The 19,242-nt window shown below is 24.0% G+C and overlaps 4 protein-coding genes and 1 long non-coding RNA gene across 6 annotated transcripts in view; 4 read left to right on the top strand and 1 right to left on the bottom strand.

Moving 5' to 3' along the window:
- LOC105838260 (mannosyl-oligosaccharide 1,2-alpha-mannosidase IA) overlaps nt 1–19,242 on the top strand; it is a 601,715-nt gene that overhangs the window by 427,252 nt on the left and 155,221 nt on the right. The window lies entirely within an intron of this gene.
- LOC105836783 (odorant receptor 9a) lies at nt 3,040–8,072 on the top strand. The gene is made up of 7 exons (XM_028191172.2): nt 3,040–4,975; nt 5,355–5,616; nt 5,689–5,805; nt 5,944–6,034; nt 6,151–6,296; nt 7,135–7,267; nt 7,332–8,072. The coding sequence occupies exons 1-7, from the start codon at nt 4,867–4,869 to the stop codon at nt 7,386–7,388; spliced, it is 915 nt and encodes a 304-aa protein (XP_028046973.1). The 5' UTR covers nt 3,040–4,866; the 3' UTR covers nt 7,389–8,072.
- Nucleotides 8,260–14,638, top strand: LOC105839773. The gene is made up of 6 exons (XM_036282754.1): nt 8,260–9,755; nt 9,939–10,058; nt 10,334–10,451; nt 12,069–12,129; nt 12,188–12,307; nt 13,658–14,638. The coding sequence occupies exons 1-6, from the start codon at nt 9,612–9,614 to the stop codon at nt 13,986–13,988; spliced, it is 894 nt and encodes a 297-aa protein (XP_036138647.1). The 5' UTR covers nt 8,260–9,611; the 3' UTR covers nt 13,989–14,638.
- LOC118644355 overlaps nt 14,337–19,242 on the bottom strand; it is an 87,480-nt gene continuing 82,574 nt past the window's right edge. Inside the window, exon 5 of the long non-coding RNA XR_004962173.1 lies at nt 14,337–14,375. This is a non-coding gene — a long non-coding RNA (uncharacterized LOC118644355). The remainder of the gene's footprint in view (nt 14,376–19,242) is intronic.
- On the top strand, nt 16,907–19,171 carry LOC114255621 (odorant receptor 9a). The gene is made up of 5 exons (XM_036282771.1): nt 16,907–17,072; nt 17,408–17,669; nt 18,219–18,332; nt 18,428–18,518; nt 18,801–19,171. The coding sequence occupies exons 1-5, from the start codon at nt 16,991–16,993 to the stop codon at nt 19,005–19,007; spliced, it is 756 nt and encodes a 251-aa protein (XP_036138664.1). The 5' UTR covers nt 16,907–16,990; the 3' UTR covers nt 19,008–19,171.

Genomic DNA, 19,242 nt, shown 5'->3' with positions numbered 1-19,242 from the left:
AAATGGCGGATTGATTGCGCTACTTTATATAGTGACTTTATTTCAGCATGCACAGGTGCGTCATCTCGCGATACGCATATGTAACTCTCGCAGACAGTATCTAAAAGTATCGATATTTACCGACGCTTTGTCGTTTTCGCACATCTAACTTTGATTTGTCAATGTGAGAACTCAAGGCATTCAAGGAATCACACATTGACGTACGGGTAACAAAAAATACGATGTGCAACATAATACACGAACATAATACATTCGTGCAGCGGGTGAACGCACTCGTGCACAAAAGACTGGCTTTACACTCTCGTTACATAATGTACCATTTTTAATTGCATAATTTCTGTATTTTTCCAAAAATTAAATATTTGAGTCAGTCGACCTCTGTCAGCTACACAATTATTTTATAAACACATAGTGGGTGCGGGGAGACACTATTAGCGCTATTAACATCGATTTACCTTTATTACTTATTAAAAGTAAAACAAGGATAGACTGATGCTGATAGCGCTAATAGTGCTTCTTCGAATGCGTCCCGTGTGGAATTTTATCGATTCGATGACCCCACAGTCGACCATAAAGAAAGAAATTTTTTGTAGACCCAAAAGTGATACACAAGAAAACATGTTTAAATCTGGATTAAAAATAATTAAAACAATATTTTTACTTCAATATTTATATTTTAATAAAATATTATCTCTTTTATATTAATTTTACTTAATTTTATTTTGAAGAGATATTTGAAGAAATCAATTATTTTTCGACAAGATTATATGCATCTCATTAAAGGGATGTTGGAGCTGAAGTGCGCATTAAACTTAAATAAATAACCGATACTATAAACTTGTAAAGTCATTTGTGCACATCTTTAACAAGATTTCGTATGTATTTCTTTTATAGATCTAAAAATTCTTTTCCAGAATTAAAATTTACGTATTAATATTAGTCTGCAAATTGGACTTTATATTGAGAACAAAAAAATTTGTTTAGATTGCTCTACTTATCAAATTTTTACACGTATGTAACCCAAGTTTTTGTACAGCAATTTCATCTCAATTAGACATCAAAGTCTAACTTTAAGAACACTACATTGTTTGTTTCTATTATGCTGCTAGTAGTTATTTACTAGTCTAAAAATACAAATTTTGCGAGTACAAATCGCAGATTCTTTATATCAAGTAAATATTGTTACGACAGCTCCAAACACTATATTTGACTAAAAATATCGCAAATTGACAATTTTTAGTTTTCGGAATAAATTTCATAATCTAGACTAATAATAATGCGTACGCTTTAATTCTAGAAAAGAATTTTTATATGTATAAAGGAAATAAAAAGATGTTGCGCTAGAAAAATTATTGGCTTTTTGTCGGTAAAATAGACCTATTCTTATAATTAATTTGATTTTAATTTGGAAATATTTGAAAATAAAGATATAAATATAAAAGATTTAAACAGAATATATGCGATTTCAATTTCAAGTTAACAGTTTAATAATATTTAATTTATCTTTTTTTTATTATCTAATTTTCTAGATTTAACATACATAAATATACATACATATATATAAAATTTACGAAAATTTTTAAGAACTAGCTATTACTTATTTTATATGATAATTTCATTGCTTAAAATTTCTTTATACTTAATTTTTTATATATTTAAAGGTTTTCTAACATTATGATATCATCATTTAATTTGCCATATTGCGTCATTGCTATCATTGGTGTGTTTTCGTTGAGTATCAATTTATTCAGAGTAAATATAATTTTTATCTTATAATTATTAATTATAATTTATAATTATATACTATCAGATTTTTTAAATGTTTATTAGAAATATCATACAGTTTATAAAAATTATAATTTTTAATCGAACAGTTTGTTCAAGCGATAACAGTATTAAAGAACATGGAAGAAATACTAGTATCTTTTTTTGCCATTTTGGGTCATCTACTTTACATGTTTATAGCGACTTATATTGGGCAAAAGGCTACTGACTATAATAATGAAATTTTCAGATTAACGTAAGTCTTATAGTAATTTTTATTTAACTGATGCTTACGTACAAAATACGTAACAATTAAAAATATTTTATTAATAAAAATTTTATGATCATTTGAAAATAAACATTTTGATTGTCATTTTATAGATAAAGTCTTTTTATTACAATTTAATTTAATTAAAACTTAATTCTTTCATCTCTGTATATTACGTGAAATAACTTCCAATTTACAATTACTTATAACTGTACGCTTGGAATAAAGTTTTATTGATTTTCTAGAAAAAATTATTTCTAATCCCCCCAAGTTTAAACTCATCAGATTTTTAATTTATATGAATCGATCATTACTGAGCAATTTTTTCTGTACAAATTTGGTATATTTCTTTAAGCTATTTCATAATACCTTCTTGTTTACCCTTATTTTTAGGTATGATACATCATGGTATTTAATGCCTGTCACGTCACAAAAACTGATTTTATTTTTAATAACAAGAACTGGTAAAGATTTTTACTATACGATTGGTTTTATATTTGTGGCAAAAATAGAAAATTTCGCCATGGTAAGAAATGTAAAAAAAAAAGAAAAAGCAATAATATTTTGCTAAGATATACATGAAATATTTTTTTAGTTTATTAATTTTAATAATTTTATTAATTTTAGTTTATTAATACTGCACTGTCCTACGTTGCCGTGATGTATTCTGTTGAAAGGAAATAAAGAAGACACATTAAACATATCAATAACATAATCAATAAACTAATTATAATTTTCTTGCAGATACACATGAAAATATAAAGAAACTTTTTTATAAAATATTAATCATACACAATTTCTTAAGAAAAAATTTAGTTTTTGTTTTTTTCCATTGTAATATTACCACGTAAAGTTTTTTTTTAATGTATGTTAAATTAATTATTGTATTAATATAAATTATACTTATACTCTATAATGAAAATTTATCCTTTACCAAAACAATCAATTTTTATTAAGTATGTGGTATTGATGATAATAAATAAAAGTTGAATTTTAGTCATAGCTTATATGATATAATAATAAGTATCAGTGTATTCAAAATATTTGTTTCACAATATTAACTTATAGTTTAATCTTATGAACAATTTAATCACTTATTATTACAGTTTCAGTATGCTCATTAAAAAAAATGCAATTTGTTTCTTTAATGTTTGAAATACATTTTCTAATGAAAAATTTATATAATATTTTTATAAATTACAAATGGCAAAAGATTTTTCGGATTCATTGTTGATTTAATTTATTTTATTTCTTAATACAGTTACTTCCAATACCAGACACTTTATATATGTAAAATCAAAATTTTCATTACATAATTATTACAAATAGAATTAACAGAAAATAATAGGAAACTTAGAATTTTACAATTTAATTATATATATTAAATTTTTCTATTTACACATTTTATAACAAGACGATTAGAAGAGCTGAACTTAGCTGTGATAATTGAGTTATTGTTCAAAGTGTAATCGACGAATGATAAATTTGTTTTAAAATTAGTATAAATAACTTTTTATTTATTTGTGAAATTTTATTCTATTATTTTATTGTGTATTTGTTACAATTTTTCTTCTTTTATAATTTTATATAATAATGGCATGTTATGTTTAATTCTTTTCGGTCTTTAATTTGGTATATCGTGCCCAATATCTTTTGATATTATTTTTAACAAGTCTTGTTAAAAATAATATTTCAATATCCTGAAATCTAGTGTTACGAAATTGTTATCACAAATTGTTTAATAACAAATTGTTATTATTAAAAAATGTTAATAGTAACAGTAATAGATATTATTTGTAATGCGTTACCTTCCATCCTTGGTATGTACTCTATCACATTTGAGAGTTGAGAAATACTGATACATCCTTCGATATATTAAAAAGTGTATACTCTAATACGCATGTGTAAAAAAATTAAAGTGATAATGTAAAGCATTATTATCTTATAGTGGCAAGGAGAAAAGTGCAATAATTTAAATAATTTATGTTTTCTTTCTTCTATGTCTTCTTTTAAATAAGGAACACTAATATATGTAGTTATAACTTTTCCATCGAAATGGTTTCAATGTATACTACATACTTATTACAGCAAGTATCAAATATTTAACAAAATATATTTAACTATTTGCCTTTTTCTGATAAGATAAAGAAGAAGAAATAGCATGATGTTAAAACGCATTAACAAACATTGTAAGATATTAATACGTTGTAATACACTCCATTTCGCTGTTTACTTACATCGCTTTTCTGCTAGTATGTATCTAGTAGAAGAACATTACTATACAATCAATAAAATATTATTAAAAATACTGGGTATCTGGCCTCATAACAAATCGCGATTGGTATTCTATCAGCGAATATTGTTTATTATCTTAGCTATAACATATATTATCCTACAGGTAATTATTCTTATATTTATATCAACTCTTATAATGTAATTTGTAATTAAAGTGTGATATTTAACAAAAAATATTTTATTTCAATAATTTTAGAAATATAATGAAGATAGAAATCAATTTATAATGTAAAAATGTAAAATTATTTGTTTATCGTGCAGTAGTAACACAATATTGATACATTCATCATATTACTTATTGTTTTTAGTTGTCAGTTTTTATTACATCGAAATATAACATGGTCCTCTTTGTTAAAACTATGTCGATCGCTTTTCCTTCTATATTAGTTACAATAAAGTACTGTATTTTCATTTTTAAATTGAAAACCGTGAGTTGTCTCTAAATTTACTTGTACAAACAACAAATAAAGATGTTCATTGTAGAGTTGTACATATGACAAGTATTAAACTAATGAACACTTTAATTACAGATAAAAATCATGCATAATTTTATTCAAGAGGACTGGAAAATAATGCGAAATAAATTAGAAAATGATATTATAGAGAATCATGCTCACGATTTCCGAAATTATACTATCCTCATATTCCGTAAGAAAATATTGTTTTGTTAATCTCATTTTATAATATAAATTTATAATATAAATTTAAATAACATTGACTAATAATAATATTTAAAACAGATTTGCTACTAAAAAAAAATTGTCGATGTAAATTTTCTATAATAATAGCAGCATTTCCTTATTTCTTGAAAACTGAATGAGAACATTGTAGTATATTAATAATGTTAAAAACGTGATTTTTTCTTAGATAAAGAAATAAGAACTCATAATTCATGTATCTGTAGCTTTTTTCTAAAATCTGTTGAACAAATTATTAATAATAAAATTTCCATAATATATTACTTTTTTCATAAAAGTAAAATACATAATTACGATACATTTATAAAATCTATCTATATGTCTTACAGGATGCACTGGTATTATAATGGTTATTTTAGGCATAATCCAATTTTTTCCTGTTATTCTTGACTTTGTATCGCCCTTAGACAAATCTCGACCACGCAAACTTCTTATTGAGGTGGAATACTTTATTATTCAGGATAATCATTTCTATACTGTAGTACTCCACGCAACTATTATTTTTGCAATATATGCTTCAATAATTTTAGCTACGGGAACGCAATTGTTATTATTTTCGTATCATTCTTTCGGGATGTTTAAAATCGCTAGGTAATAATTTGTTTTGTACTTATAACGAATTTATCAATCTTAAATTAAATTTAAGGAATGTTTACATTACAGTCATCGAATACAGAATTTCGTCGATGATCATTTTATACATATGCCAAATTATAAAAAGAAACGCGCAATTTATAAGAGGGTTATCCATGTTGTAATTGCACATCGTAGAGCTATAGAGTTAGTATTTTTTTTATTTCTGTAAAAAGTTTTACAGTTTTTTAAGTATTAAAATCTTTATTATTTTTAAATATTAATTTTATGTCAAAATATTTATTGCGCAAGATTCCTTTACATTTAATTTTTTTATATTTAAAGATTTGCTAATATTTTAACATCATCATTTAATATACTATATTGCGTCCTTGCTATTCTTGGAGTCTTTTCGTTAAGCATCAATTTATTCAGAGTAAATATGGTTTTTATCTTATAATTATTAATTAAATTTATACAATTTTACATTAGATATACAATATTTATTATGCTTCATTCAGTTTATAAAAGTAATAATTTCTAATCAAATAGTTTATTCAAGCTATAACAGTGACAAGGAGTGTAGAAGAAGTATTAATATGCTTTTTTATTATTTTGGGCCATCTAATTTACATGTTTCTAGCGAATTATGTTGGACAAAAAGCTACTGACTGCAATAATGAAATATTTAAATTAACGTAAGTATTAATAATTACTTTTGTTTAATTAATACTTATAATATAGAATATATGAAATCAAATAGGTATCTGAATATTAGAAACTTTATAGTTATTCAAATCTTGAATGAAAAATTTTGCCTGTTATTTTTATAAATATAAGTTTTTCGATATAAGACTTAATTTTTTATTTTTGTATTGTATATATGAAATAATTGTCTATGGTTTAAAATATATCTTAGAATAACAAAGTTTTATTTGTTAATTTTTTTAAACTATCTTACATACGTGTATATGTATATATATAAATAAATAAATAAATATATATATATATATATATTTATTTATTTATATATACAGGGTGTCCCAAAACATGTGGGTCAACGTAAAAAGGTAGAAGGAATCGAGATGAATATAAAAGTTCAATATTGTCTTGCGTTAGATCTTGGGTTAAGTCTACCAATAATCGAGGTATTAATTTTTTTAATTATGCGAATGAGAGCGCGCCGAGGGAAGAGCTCAATCCGCTCGAGCCATAACACGGAAGAAAAAATCTATTGTTGTGAATGTAAGCTTTCAATAATCATAAACGTTTATTAATTAACTGTTGAAATTACTGTCACAATTACGATAGAAATTAATTAGATTATTCGCAGATTTTATACATTAATATTTTGATTATTGGTGGACCTAACCTAAAACAATATTCGACTTTTATATTCATCTCGATCCCTTCTACATTTTACAAGCGTTGATCCACATGTTTTAGGACACCCTGTGTATACATATTTGTACGTATGTATGTATGTATGTATGTACGTATGTACACATATATCTTCTTTGTTACTTTCATTTTTAGATATGGTACATCATGGTATTTAATGCCTGTTACCTCACAAAAACTAATTTTATTTTTAATGACAAGAATTGGTAAAGAGTTTTACTACTCAATCGGCTTTATATTTGTGGCAAAAATAGAAAATTTTTCAATGGTAAGTAGCACTAAGAACGACAGTACATTTTTTAAAAATATATATATATCAAATATCTTTTTAGCTCGTTAATACTGCGCTATCCTACGTTGCCGTAATGTATTCTGTCCAACAAAAATAAAAAAGGTGCATTAATAATGCAATTAATAAATTAATTTTTATTTTTCCACAAATACATACGAAAATATAAAGAAGCTATTATGCTTTTTTATAAAATGTTAGTCGTACATAGTTTTGTAAGACTGTAGCTTTAATTCTTGTATTTTTTTGCTATAATATCGTACATACATAACACACAAGATGTTTCTTTAAATACATATATATAATTATTATATTAGTACAATCTATTATACTTTAGTGTGCTTTGTTCAAAAATATGAAATTTAGTTTAATAATAGTAACTAATTAGTTTAATAATAATAACTAAATATATATGCTTTTTGATGTAAAAAAATGTAATGTATTATAAGAAAAATATATAAAAAATATGTAAAAGATCTTAATCTTTTTCTTAATTAAAATACATCGTTGAATTAGAGAAAAGATAGTATATTGCTTTGTTTTTTGATAGAAAGAAAGTACACAGAGAAAGATTTTTTTAATTTAATAAATCCTTTTGTTTGACTATTCCAATTGGAATATATATATATATATATATATATGAATATATACACAGTAAAAAAATTTGTGTTAAATTTAACAGATATTGCATGCCCAAAACGGTCCATAGAAGTTTTTTTGTTAATTTAACGTATTAAGCATGTTAAATAGCAACATAAATATTATGTTATATTTTAACATAAAAATAAATGTAAATTTTATAATTTGACTTAATTTTTATGTAACGATTTAATGAGAAAATTATATCAAAATAACACATATAATATATTTCTTTAACATTATAATAATGTTATGTAACATATATAACGTGTAACAATAACATATTATATGTTATTTTAACACAATTATAATATTATTTTAACACGTTATATATATTAATTTAACATTATATATGTTAAATAATAATTATTCTAGAAATGCTGAAAAAATTTTTTACAATTGCATGTATAGATTGTTCCAGGATCATCGATAAAAATTTTGTGTGTATATTATTGAAATCAGTCCAATATTATAATATATGTGAATGCAATCATACTTGGTTCTCTGTTCTTGGCGAGTCCCTTTTATTCACCTAACAAGTGAATTTTTTTCACGAGAAATGCACCATCTTGGGATAGATAATAAAGCCCTCAAAAATGAAATGATCTTTGTTAAAACTCAATTATAGAGTAAATTCAATATTTTTTTCTGTCAATTTTAAGAGCTAAATTTTATCACTAATAATAAGGAACGTATTTATTGTATAAAATTGAAAGTACGTGCACATTGTGTTACTTTTACACTTTTTTTTAGTTATTCTAATAATTTAACACTTTACTTGAGTTAACACAGCGATATTAAAGTAGCCCGCTGTGGATTCTTACTTGTTCCCCAATTAAACATTACTTTCATAAAGTAATGTTTAATCAGCACACGAAATTCTTTTTTGTCCATTTTTTGAAAATTACTCGACTTCCTCAATTCAAACGAACGCCAAACACAAAGAAATAGTCCGATCTGGCTAAAACTTTGTGTGTGTTCTTCCAAGAGATGCTACTAACTGAAAATAATCTCGATACGCACTAGTAGTGCTATCTCTCTGACTTTGCACGGACTTTTCAAATCACCCACGTACAGTGTAATATCTAGTTTACAAGGACGACATAAAATATATATTGTATATTTATTATTAAATTCTATTTTATATATTATTGATAATATGTTATTTATATATAATTAAATTAAAATAAGTTTAGAAATTATATTTCATATTTATGTAAATAGAACTTAAAAAAATAAGCTTTAAGTATCAAAACTGGTCTTATTTTTTAATTCTGTTAGTATAATCTAGAAATATATAAGATGTTTATAATGAGAAATAGTAACGACAAGCATAATATTTCGACTGCCAATACACTTTTGTCAGGATTACTACACTCGCGTTGTTTGTATTGATAATTTTTGTTCGAAACTTTTGCTAGAAAAGTATTGTACTCATCTTATACCCGTCTATAGCTGTAATCATCGGTACTTATAATATTACAATATTTATAAAATTTGTTACTTTACGCTACATTCTAAATGCATAAAATAATATATATTCCATTTTATCTTTTCATAGCTTTTTTGAACTTAATCTTTCTCTAAGTACAAAATTAGTGCAATTAGATAGTATTCAATGAAATAAATGGAAAAATAAATTCACTTCTTGCGTTCAACAAACCGTTTCTAACTTTCGTACAAGATGCACTTCATTGAAGAACAATACTACAAGATCAATCGTTTCCTTCTTCTACTACTCGGTATTTGGCCCTACCAAAGTTCGATACTTGCAAAAGCACAGAGGCTATTTGTATTTAGTTTTCTTGTGAGCGGAATTTGTGTTGAGGTATATATAATTATACGATTTACTTTTGTCTTCTAGAATCTGAATTACATAGGCCGACATAAATTTTGATCTTTGAGATTACATACTGCCATCAAAAACAAAATATTTTTTGTACAAAACGTTTTACTGAATGACATTTTTCGATATTTTCTTAATACATATTGTATAAGTATATTGTTACAGTTAGCCATATTCATCACACATGAATTCAACACAGCTGTCATTATCGACGTTTTGTCATTTATCTTTCCTACTCTCGTAACCGTAATAAAATACTACTATTTTTACATTAAAGCAGAAACTGTAAGTCTTCTATTAATACTTTTAATAACTTAGGATTAAACTCTGTTTATGTGTGGAATATTACATTTTATCTAGTATCTTTATAAAATCTTTTGAATAAAGATTACAAACGTATTATTTGTGAACATTGAACTTAGTGAAAGAGTCAGAAATGTACCGGTTTTCTATATCTATATTATGACATATAAAATGAAAGAGTATCTGATCATGATATGTACTAAAAAAAATTCTTTATTTAATTGTATTTAACATCTTTCTTAAATATTTGATAACAGATAAAACAGTTATTGGAATGTATTCAACTCGATTGGAACTTGCTGAAGGATAAGCATGAACGTAAGATAGTAGAATCATATGCCGAAAACGGAAGATTAGTTACTGTTGTTGTAACATGTAAGAAAAATGTTATCAATTATTTTCCATATATAACATTTCATAAAATTACAGATTACTATTTACACTTACAAAAAAATATCTTTATTTTATTAGAAATTTTTTAAGCAAAATCAATTTTTCAAGAGATATTTACTTTAATTATAATAAAAATATAAAATTATATTTTTTACAGTTAAGTAAAATTAAATTCTTTACAGTTTTTCCGAAAGAGGAAATTATAGATAACATAATTTTTCCTATATAGATAATAGAGATGTTTATTATCAGTATTATTAAACCGATTATCAATTTTATGTTGTGACATTAATGTTTAGTTTAATTAAAAGCTCCATTTCAAGACCGAAGTAATTATGCGCAATTCATACAGAATTAGAAAATCTATATATAATAAAATCATATAAAAAATATTATTGGAACATTAAAAGTTCCTACATTGTTAATCTTTTCTTGATTTTAAAATTGTATTGTATAAAATCATATACATTTATCACAAATTTATCTTTTTAAACAAGGTGTTTCAAAAATAAGTAACCACACAGAGAGAAAGATTTCTTTAGATTTAATAAACAGTTTTGTTCGATTCCAAAGCATATGTTTCTTTGGTTTTAATAAATTTTATGCAGATTTCTTTAGATTTAATACAATTTATTAGAAACAAAGAAATATATGATGTTTTGGAACAAAAGTCGTTCAAAACGGTTTATTAAAAAAGAATTAAATCTTTCTCTTTGTGCAAAGTCAAGATTATTCTATTCTAACCTGTTCTAATTCACAGTACGGATGAAAAAATTATACAAATATGGGAAATGTTTTCTTTCCAAGTTATAAACATGTATTTATAACAAAGTAAATTCAATAAAAACGTTTCATTAAAGAAATTTCTAGAAATAATTTTTTTCCACATTAATGCATGTTTCGCATCGACGTCTAATTATCAAAAATATTTAAAAATTTTCAGAATATTTTGTATTTTGTAACGAAGCAATAATATTGGATATACGATAATACTTTTACAGAGTAGTAATAAGTATATTATTATATAAAGAGTTAGATGGTCTTCTTAAGATATATTCTCAAATATTAATATAATTAAAAATATAAATAAAAAATGAAAAGGTTTAAGTATCAAGAACGACTATGCAATTGATTTGTCTCTCGATTGATTAATAATTGATCGAATTTTTATGAAAATATTATTGATATATTTTTATGTAAACAAAAAGTGTTCATAACTTAGAAAGGTAGCGTTCCAAATCCACGTTTATATGACTTGTTTTCATTCTTACAGTGAAAAATAAAATATATTCTTAAAATTTTCATTTATTCTTAAAATGCCCAATATTATTACCTTTATTTTATGTATTTTAGCACTCTTATAAAGTATGTATTTAATTATTTTTTTTTATACTCTAGTATTTATTATCGGAATTATGATTATATATATGACAACACCAATAGTGCTTTATACTATTAACTTTAACTTATTTAATAACAATACTTATTCGCAATATATATATATTCCAATCGATTACTTCATTAATCAAGAAAAATACTTTTATGTCATATTTTTGCATTTTATTACATTCACATTTTTTGGAATGATAACAACTGTAGCTATTGCTACATTTATGGGATTGTATCTGCATCATGCTTCTAGTTTATTGAAAATTGCGAGGTAAGTGATTATTCTGATAGCTTTTTATCCGATAATATTTTTAAAGTCCATTTTGCAGCTATCGAATTGAACATGCAATAGATACAGAATGTGTACAACAAATTGCTCCATTAAAAAGAGAATATGTTATGTACATGAGGGTAATGCGAGCCGTAAATATCCAACAAAAAGGATTAAAGTTTGTATCTAACACAAACTGATATATTATATAAAATGTTTATCTTATAAGATTTTATTAGATGTAAAAAAGGCTTTCGTATAGATACCGAATATTGGAACAGATTGTGCCGACATTTTTCAAACATTATAATTTTCATCATCAGATACTGAAGTCTTCAGATTATGGTTGTCCTTAAGTAACCCTTTCTTAATGATATAAAAAACATTGAAGGAACGGGAGTATTTCTAGCCAATCAGAGTTTTAATTACTTGTACTCAATTAAAAGACCGGAAACGGTGTGTCAAATAAGACTTATCTTTGTCACGATTGAAATTATTGGGATGTTTCTATGCCTTCACGATGTTACCTGGCGAAATAGCCTTATGAAAGGGATGATATGATAACTTTATTGTAGTACACGAAGTGTACTTGCTTGGTATATATATACGCTGGTTTCTGGTGCGTGATACTGATCTTCCTCTTGTGTACACTTTTCAGCAGGAATAAGGAATTGTACACTGGTGTATAAATCCAGGCGTAATTTCTAGTCCTGATGATGTAAACTGCAATGTTTGTCACTATAACAATTAACTGCTCCGTAGTATAAAATAACTGTTCCACTGTACATCCAGAAATCTTTTCTATTAATAATATTAATGACCGTGAAAGCCTCAAGACTAGATGTATAAATTGCTTACGTTGTTTAATTAAATTTTTAAAAAATATATAAATGCATACATGTGTATTAAATAAAGACTTATGTTTTTTCTTTACAAAAAAATCTTTCGTAGTTCCTAATATTGCACCAAAACATTGGTGCAATACTGGGAAATAGTTTGAATGCAATGTTCCCAAAATTAGTTAAATATTGTAAACTGTAAAGGATGCACCGACAGAAAAGGATGCTTGGTTCAAATACATATTTATTTGATAGTATACTAATAACATATTTTATAAAGAATTAATAATATTTGAAACAAGTAATATTTTCTAAATTATAGAAAGTATTATTTGTTTTAGATAAATATTATTGATTTTTTATAAAATATGTTATTAGTACTATTCAAATAAATATTTATTTGAATCATATTTATTTGCATCCTTTTCTGTCAGTGTGTGTTTCTTCTTATTTAACCAAATTTATCTAAGCAGCAATATTGATTCAACATTGGGCTAATGCAATATTTATTTCATTTTTTATACTAGACCTAAAACATTGCATCTTAATTTGTAACCAATATTAATGTTACATTAGACCAATGCCCTTTCAATATAATTAATGTTTAATCAATATTAGCCAACGCCCTGCTTATGTATTGTGTTACAAGAAATGTTTATTTTATTTGAGAAATTATTTCAATTTTAAAGGTTCACGAATTGCCTCCTATCTTCTTTCTCAGGAATGTATTTTATTCTAATCATATTAGGCGCGGGTGCTGTAAGTGTATATATGTTTCAAGTAAGTAGTATATTCTATAAATACACTATTTTTTTAATCCATTTTCAGATATTGAGCTACTTTCGAAATAAAAATCTAATCATATTTCAGTTTCTGAGAAACTTGCAAACAAACCGTGATAGTCGCGAAATGTTTTTAATCTTATCAATGCTAGTTGGACATTTCTTATATATGTTTCTTGCGAATAACAGAGCGCAAGACTTTTCAGATCATTGTAACAATGTATTTTTTGCAGCGTAAGTATGTGCGTGACTCAGATTAAATATGATTACATTGTTAAAAATATAGAGAAAGAAAAGTATTGAAAAATCAAATTTATAAGTTAGACCCTATCTCAAATTTAAAATGTTTATGTTCACTTTATTATTATTAATAACAGTCTTTATAATACTTATCTAAAATACTTGTTTTTATAAAAACTTATAGATATAATTCAATGTGGTATATAGCGCCGCTCCGAATTCAGAAATCAATATTGTTCTTACTACAATACTGCACCAAAAACTATACCGTTATTTTTGGTGGTTGTTTCGTCAGTTCATTAGAAGGTTTTGCCACGGTAATAAGTAATAGTTCAGTAATAATGAACGATTGTCTCCCACAGTAACCTTATCTGAGTGCATGAACCTAAATAAAGAATATATTTTTTAGATACTAAGTTCATCGTTGTCCTATTTTATGGTAATTTATTCTACACAATTAAAGGACGAAAAAATGGAAAAATAAAAGCATTTTGAAATATCATTAAAAGAAATAAATTGCAAAACTCAAATTGTTTTTGTTTGAAAATCATGAAGTACTACACTTTAATTTTTTGTTTGTTCTATTAAATGTTGGCATAGCATGCCAAACAGATAAAGCATTGCGCAAAAATTTAAAGATTAGGAAAACGGAAAATAAATTTTTGAAATTTAAAAGCTAGAAAAAGCCAACAAACAGAAGAATTATATTCAATAACATTTAACTGATTTTATATATATTTTTTAGTTTTTCAAACTGTACACTGTTTCTTTTGATTTTAAAACGCAGTTCTTAAGTTAAATCAAGATACTATAATATAATAATATTAAGCTGATAATCAAAGACTATTCATTGGTTTTATCTAGATTTTAATTATATGTTATACGTATTATGGTTCACATTATGGAATGTATGGAGATCCAAGTTCAAATCCTGGATGAAGTTAGACGGAAGTAATATTTTTCGCAATAAATTCTTTACAATACTTTGAGGAAGAGAGGGAGGATCTTATTAGTATCATTGCCATAATAGATGATTTGTTAACAACTGTATTATTAAATTGATTATTAATTTAATATTATAATATTTATATTCTGATTTAACTTAAGAACTGCGTTTTAAGATTAAAAGTAGTACAATTTTGAAGAATAAAAAAATGTATATAAAGTACATAAAATATATTATTGAAGAGGTCATCGTTTTTTTATCTTTAGATTTTAATTTATGTTATATACACATTTATCACGGTTTTATTTCTAATTATTGTTTTAAATTTTTTTATTTAAAAAATTACAAAATATTTAAAAATAATAAAATTTAAATTATTTTACTTAAAACAATTCCTAATAAAACTATTATAATAGAAGAAATCTTTCTCTTTACATTTAGTTTATACAATAACATAATATAAAAATTTAACTCTGAGCAATTATTTTTTATTTTAACAGAAATGCATAATTATTTATTTAATTCTATCTTTTTTAGCATTCTTCAACAACAACAATTATAAAGATTGAATTTTTAATCTACTTTTGTGTATTATATTATTAATAAATAATGTTACATTGAAAGTTTCTTTTATGACCAATATCTTATATTTAAATATTTTTTAAGATAATTAATATAATAATAAAGATATAGGATCCGCAGCTAAATCACTTAGAAATTTCAACAGCCAGAAATGTATAAGACGTAACGATTAAAACTATACTGACAATAAATTTAGTAACAACTCCGTCTACGATTGCGTCGAGAGAAAGAGAATATGTAAACGTGTGATAATAACATGTGCAACATTTGTACGAAGAACAATACTTTGACAATTCTTTTCTAAAGATACATATAATAGTAATTGACCTAACTGATACTTGTATCGCAATATTAGTTACGATAGGTGAATATTAAATTATGTAGCCTCTTTCATATTTTAAAGAAATAATTTTTTCTGCGAATTAAACAAATGTAAAAGAAGAAAGTGTTAAAGATATTCCATTGCATTTTATTCTGTGATAAGAAAAATAAAGAGCGTGGTTCATATAGTAGTTGTTTAACATTCGAAGAGAAATGATATCATTAGTAGATCAATATTACGATATTAGTCGGAAGTTACTGTCAATTATAGGATTGTGGCCTTATCAAAAGTGGAGATTCAGAATTTTTCAAATCACATTATTTCCTAACGTGCTTATTTCCTTTTTGATTGCTCAGGTTTGTTTGCATTTACTTTGATTTTGCGATTCAATCATTCTTATGCATACTTTAGATATTCAAAATATTTATTATGTACATATGTATACATGTATATTAAAAAAGTAATAGTATCTCTTTTTTAACAACTTAAAATAAAATTAACAAAAAGTTGTATAAATTATAAATTGTAATTTTTTGAAATATTTATATTTATAATAATAATATTATTATTATATTTTATATTATATTCTAATATTACTCGTATTATTCTATTATGTTCTATGTGTTATATTATCCTAATATAGTATTAATATACCAATAATAGTATTATTATTATTGTTATTATCATTATTATATTATTATAAATATTAATCAGTTATGTTACATGATTTTTTATTTAAAATTATATAATATTAAAATTATATAAGTTTTTAATTAGCCGAGACGGTATTCTTTATCATTTAAATTAAATACAATATGTATATATATTAAAATTTTAAATTATGATTAATAGTTGGCAACATTTATCACGTCAGAATTCAGTATACATATTATGTTACAAGTTCTGTCACAAGCGTTCCCTTGTTTGGTATATTTTTTATTCTATATCTCTTTTCTTCTGAATAAAAAAGAAGTAGGTACCTTTACAATTTTTAAAATAGAGTAAAATATATTTGCGTATATCATATTTAATATTATATTATGTATTTATCATTATCAGTTTTCGATATGTATATATGTATATATATATTTATTTATTTATAAATTAATTGAAGGTAAAAATTTTCTATGAATTGGTTCGTTATGAATGGATGACATTAAAAGCTACAGATGAACTCGATATATTAAGAAAATACGCTATTATTTTGAAACGATTCAATGTGGTAACAATGGGTAAAGAAGCAATTAGATTATTTCGATCATTTTGTTTTTACATTTATGTGGACTTACTGCACAATTATATATATTTTATTATTGTTAATTGTTATATATTAAAGTATTGAAAATTATGTGTGTAACTTAATAATAGTTAAATATCAAAATATCTACAAAAAGTATTTTTTTATATAAATTTTGGTAACGGAATAGAATATTATGAGTTTAATCTTTATTATATTAAATATATTGGAATAAAAATATGTTTTAATGTATAATCAATAAAATTTGGAAATATAATAATCTGATAACAAAAATGTAATTTATATATTTTTTATTATATTTTATTTTAGTAATGTTTATATTTTTTCTGAATCTTTTCGGCTTGTATCAATTTCTTCCGGACTTTCTTGACATTATTGCACCACTTAATGAATCTCGTGACCGCCATTTCACATTTGTAGCTGAATATTTTGTTGATCAGAAAAAATACTTTTATCCTATTTTAACACATAATCTATTGGCCGTTTATATCGGATGTATTGCTGTACTTTCTACTGGTACTATGCTTATGGGATTTATATTACATATCTGCGCTATGTTGAAGATAGCAAGGTAAGAATTGCGAAATAATAATAATAATGTAGAGGTGGTATCAATACATTGCAGCTTAAAAGGCTTATTGTGCTTCCTACAGATAGGTAAAGATTTTAAAAGAGATTAAAAATTTCTATATACGAGATATAGGGCTGAAGTCGCGACTTGTCAATTACAAGTCGATTTCACACAGATTTACATGACACACTAAAAGTTGTGAAACAATTGAAATAACTTAATTAATGACTTATTAAAATTTTTTTAAGATGCTGATGTTAAAAAAATTATTTTTTTTTAATTATTTATTATAATATAATGTAATAATTTTTTTTTAATATTGATATATGCTACATAAAAAAATAATAATTCAAATATGATAACAAATAAAATCAATATATTATTTAATTTATTTAACAATTTATTTAATTGATTCTATATTCTAATAATGTCAATAAATATAATTTACATACTTTTTGACTTAAAACTCGATTAAAATTAATTTACACAAATATATAAAGCATCTTTTTTCAATAAATGAATTACATAAAAATGTAATTCACTTTACAGTTATCGCCTTGAACATGTAAATGATAATACATTATTAGTATCTAAATCTGAAAAAGATCACATTATTCGTAAAAGAATAATTAACGCCGTTGATATACATCGCAGAGCGCTCGAGTTAGTATTCCATGTATTAAAAAGAAAAGTTTAAAGTAGAAATATTGAAGAAAAGTTATATATAGCATTTTGATCTGTTTGTTTTTCAACAACAGATTTGCCGAATTTATACTATCTAGTTTTGCAACTCTTTACTTTATAATGATTGGTGTAGGTATTTCATCCTTAACTGTTAACATGTTTCAAGTAAGTATATTTTTGCCGTGATTTTATTTTTTATGTATTACAATAATTGTTTCTAAAAAATTATATTTAATATAGATAAAAAATATACAGATAACGTTATTCATATTTTATCTTTATTGTTTTAACGATAGAAAAAACTTTTTAGTGCTTAAGAATTTTTTTTGTGATAAAATAATTATGCAGAAAATATATTTAAAAAATTAATTACATGTATAACATATATTACATGTATGAAAAAATTGCAATTTCTTTGAAGAAGGAAACAGAAAATTTGTGTTACAGTTCATGCAACTTATGATGTTTACGAACGATACGAATGGAATGCTAGCATGTGGCTTGTTGGTTATTGGTCATTTTATTTATATGTTTATTGGTAACTTTATCGGACAAATAGTCACAGACCATAATAATAATATTTTTAATACAACGTATGTAAATAATTATAATTATGATAATACATCGAGAGACTATAATCTAAGAATACTATAAATTTTAAAATATTTTATTTATATCTTCCAAAAACTTTATATTTTTCATTGTAATTTTGCTAGCAAGACGTAGTATTTTTTACTGGCAGTTTCAACTGGTAGTTATAAGGTCTATTATAATTATGTATATATATATACAATATAATTTTATTTTATATATATATATATATATATATATATAATTATAATAGGTTTTATTTACCAGCCTATTATAATTATATATACAATTATATATA

Source organism: Monomorium pharaonis, chromosome 2 (genome assembly GCF_013373865.1).
Source record: "Monomorium pharaonis isolate MP-MQ-018 chromosome 2, ASM1337386v2, whole genome shotgun sequence".
Lineage (NCBI taxonomy): Eukaryota > Metazoa > Arthropoda > Insecta > Hymenoptera > Formicidae > Monomorium > Monomorium pharaonis.
This window is presented reverse-complemented; position numbering and strand designations above follow the sequence as displayed.

Bases quoted from the DNA above. Each gene is read 5' to 3' on its own strand.
- LOC105836783 (XM_028191172.2), top strand. From the start codon at position 4,867: ATGCATAATTTTATTCAAGAGGACTGGAAAATAATGCGAAATAAATTA. The intron at 4,976-5,354 runs GTAAGAAAATAT...TATGTCTTACAG, and splicing joins TTATACTATCCTCATATTCC to GATGCACTGGTATTATAATG. The intron at 6,297-7,134 runs GTAAGTATTAAT...TTTCATTTTTAG, and splicing joins AATGAAATATTTAAATTAAC to ATATGGTACATCATGGTATT.
- LOC105839773 (XM_036282754.1), top strand. From the start codon at position 9,612: ATGCACTTCATTGAAGAACAATACTACAAGATCAATCGTTTCCTTCTT. The intron at 10,452-12,068 runs GTAAGAAAAATG...TAACAACTGTAG, and splicing joins AGTTACTGTTGTTGTAACAT to CTATTGCTACATTTATGGGA. The intron at 12,130-12,187 runs GTAAGTGATTAT...TCCATTTTGCAG, and splicing joins AGTTTATTGAAAATTGCGAG to CTATCGAATTGAACATGCAA.
- LOC114255621 (XM_036282771.1), top strand. From the start codon at position 16,991: ATGACATTAAAAGCTACAGATGAACTCGATATATTAAGAAAATACGCT. The intron at 17,073-17,407 runs GTAAAGAAGCAA...ATTTTATTTTAG, and splicing joins ATTCAATGTGGTAACAATGG to TAATGTTTATATTTTTTCTG. The intron at 18,333-18,427 runs GTTAGTATTCCA...TTTCAACAACAG, and splicing joins ATACATCGCAGAGCGCTCGA to ATTTGCCGAATTTATACTAT.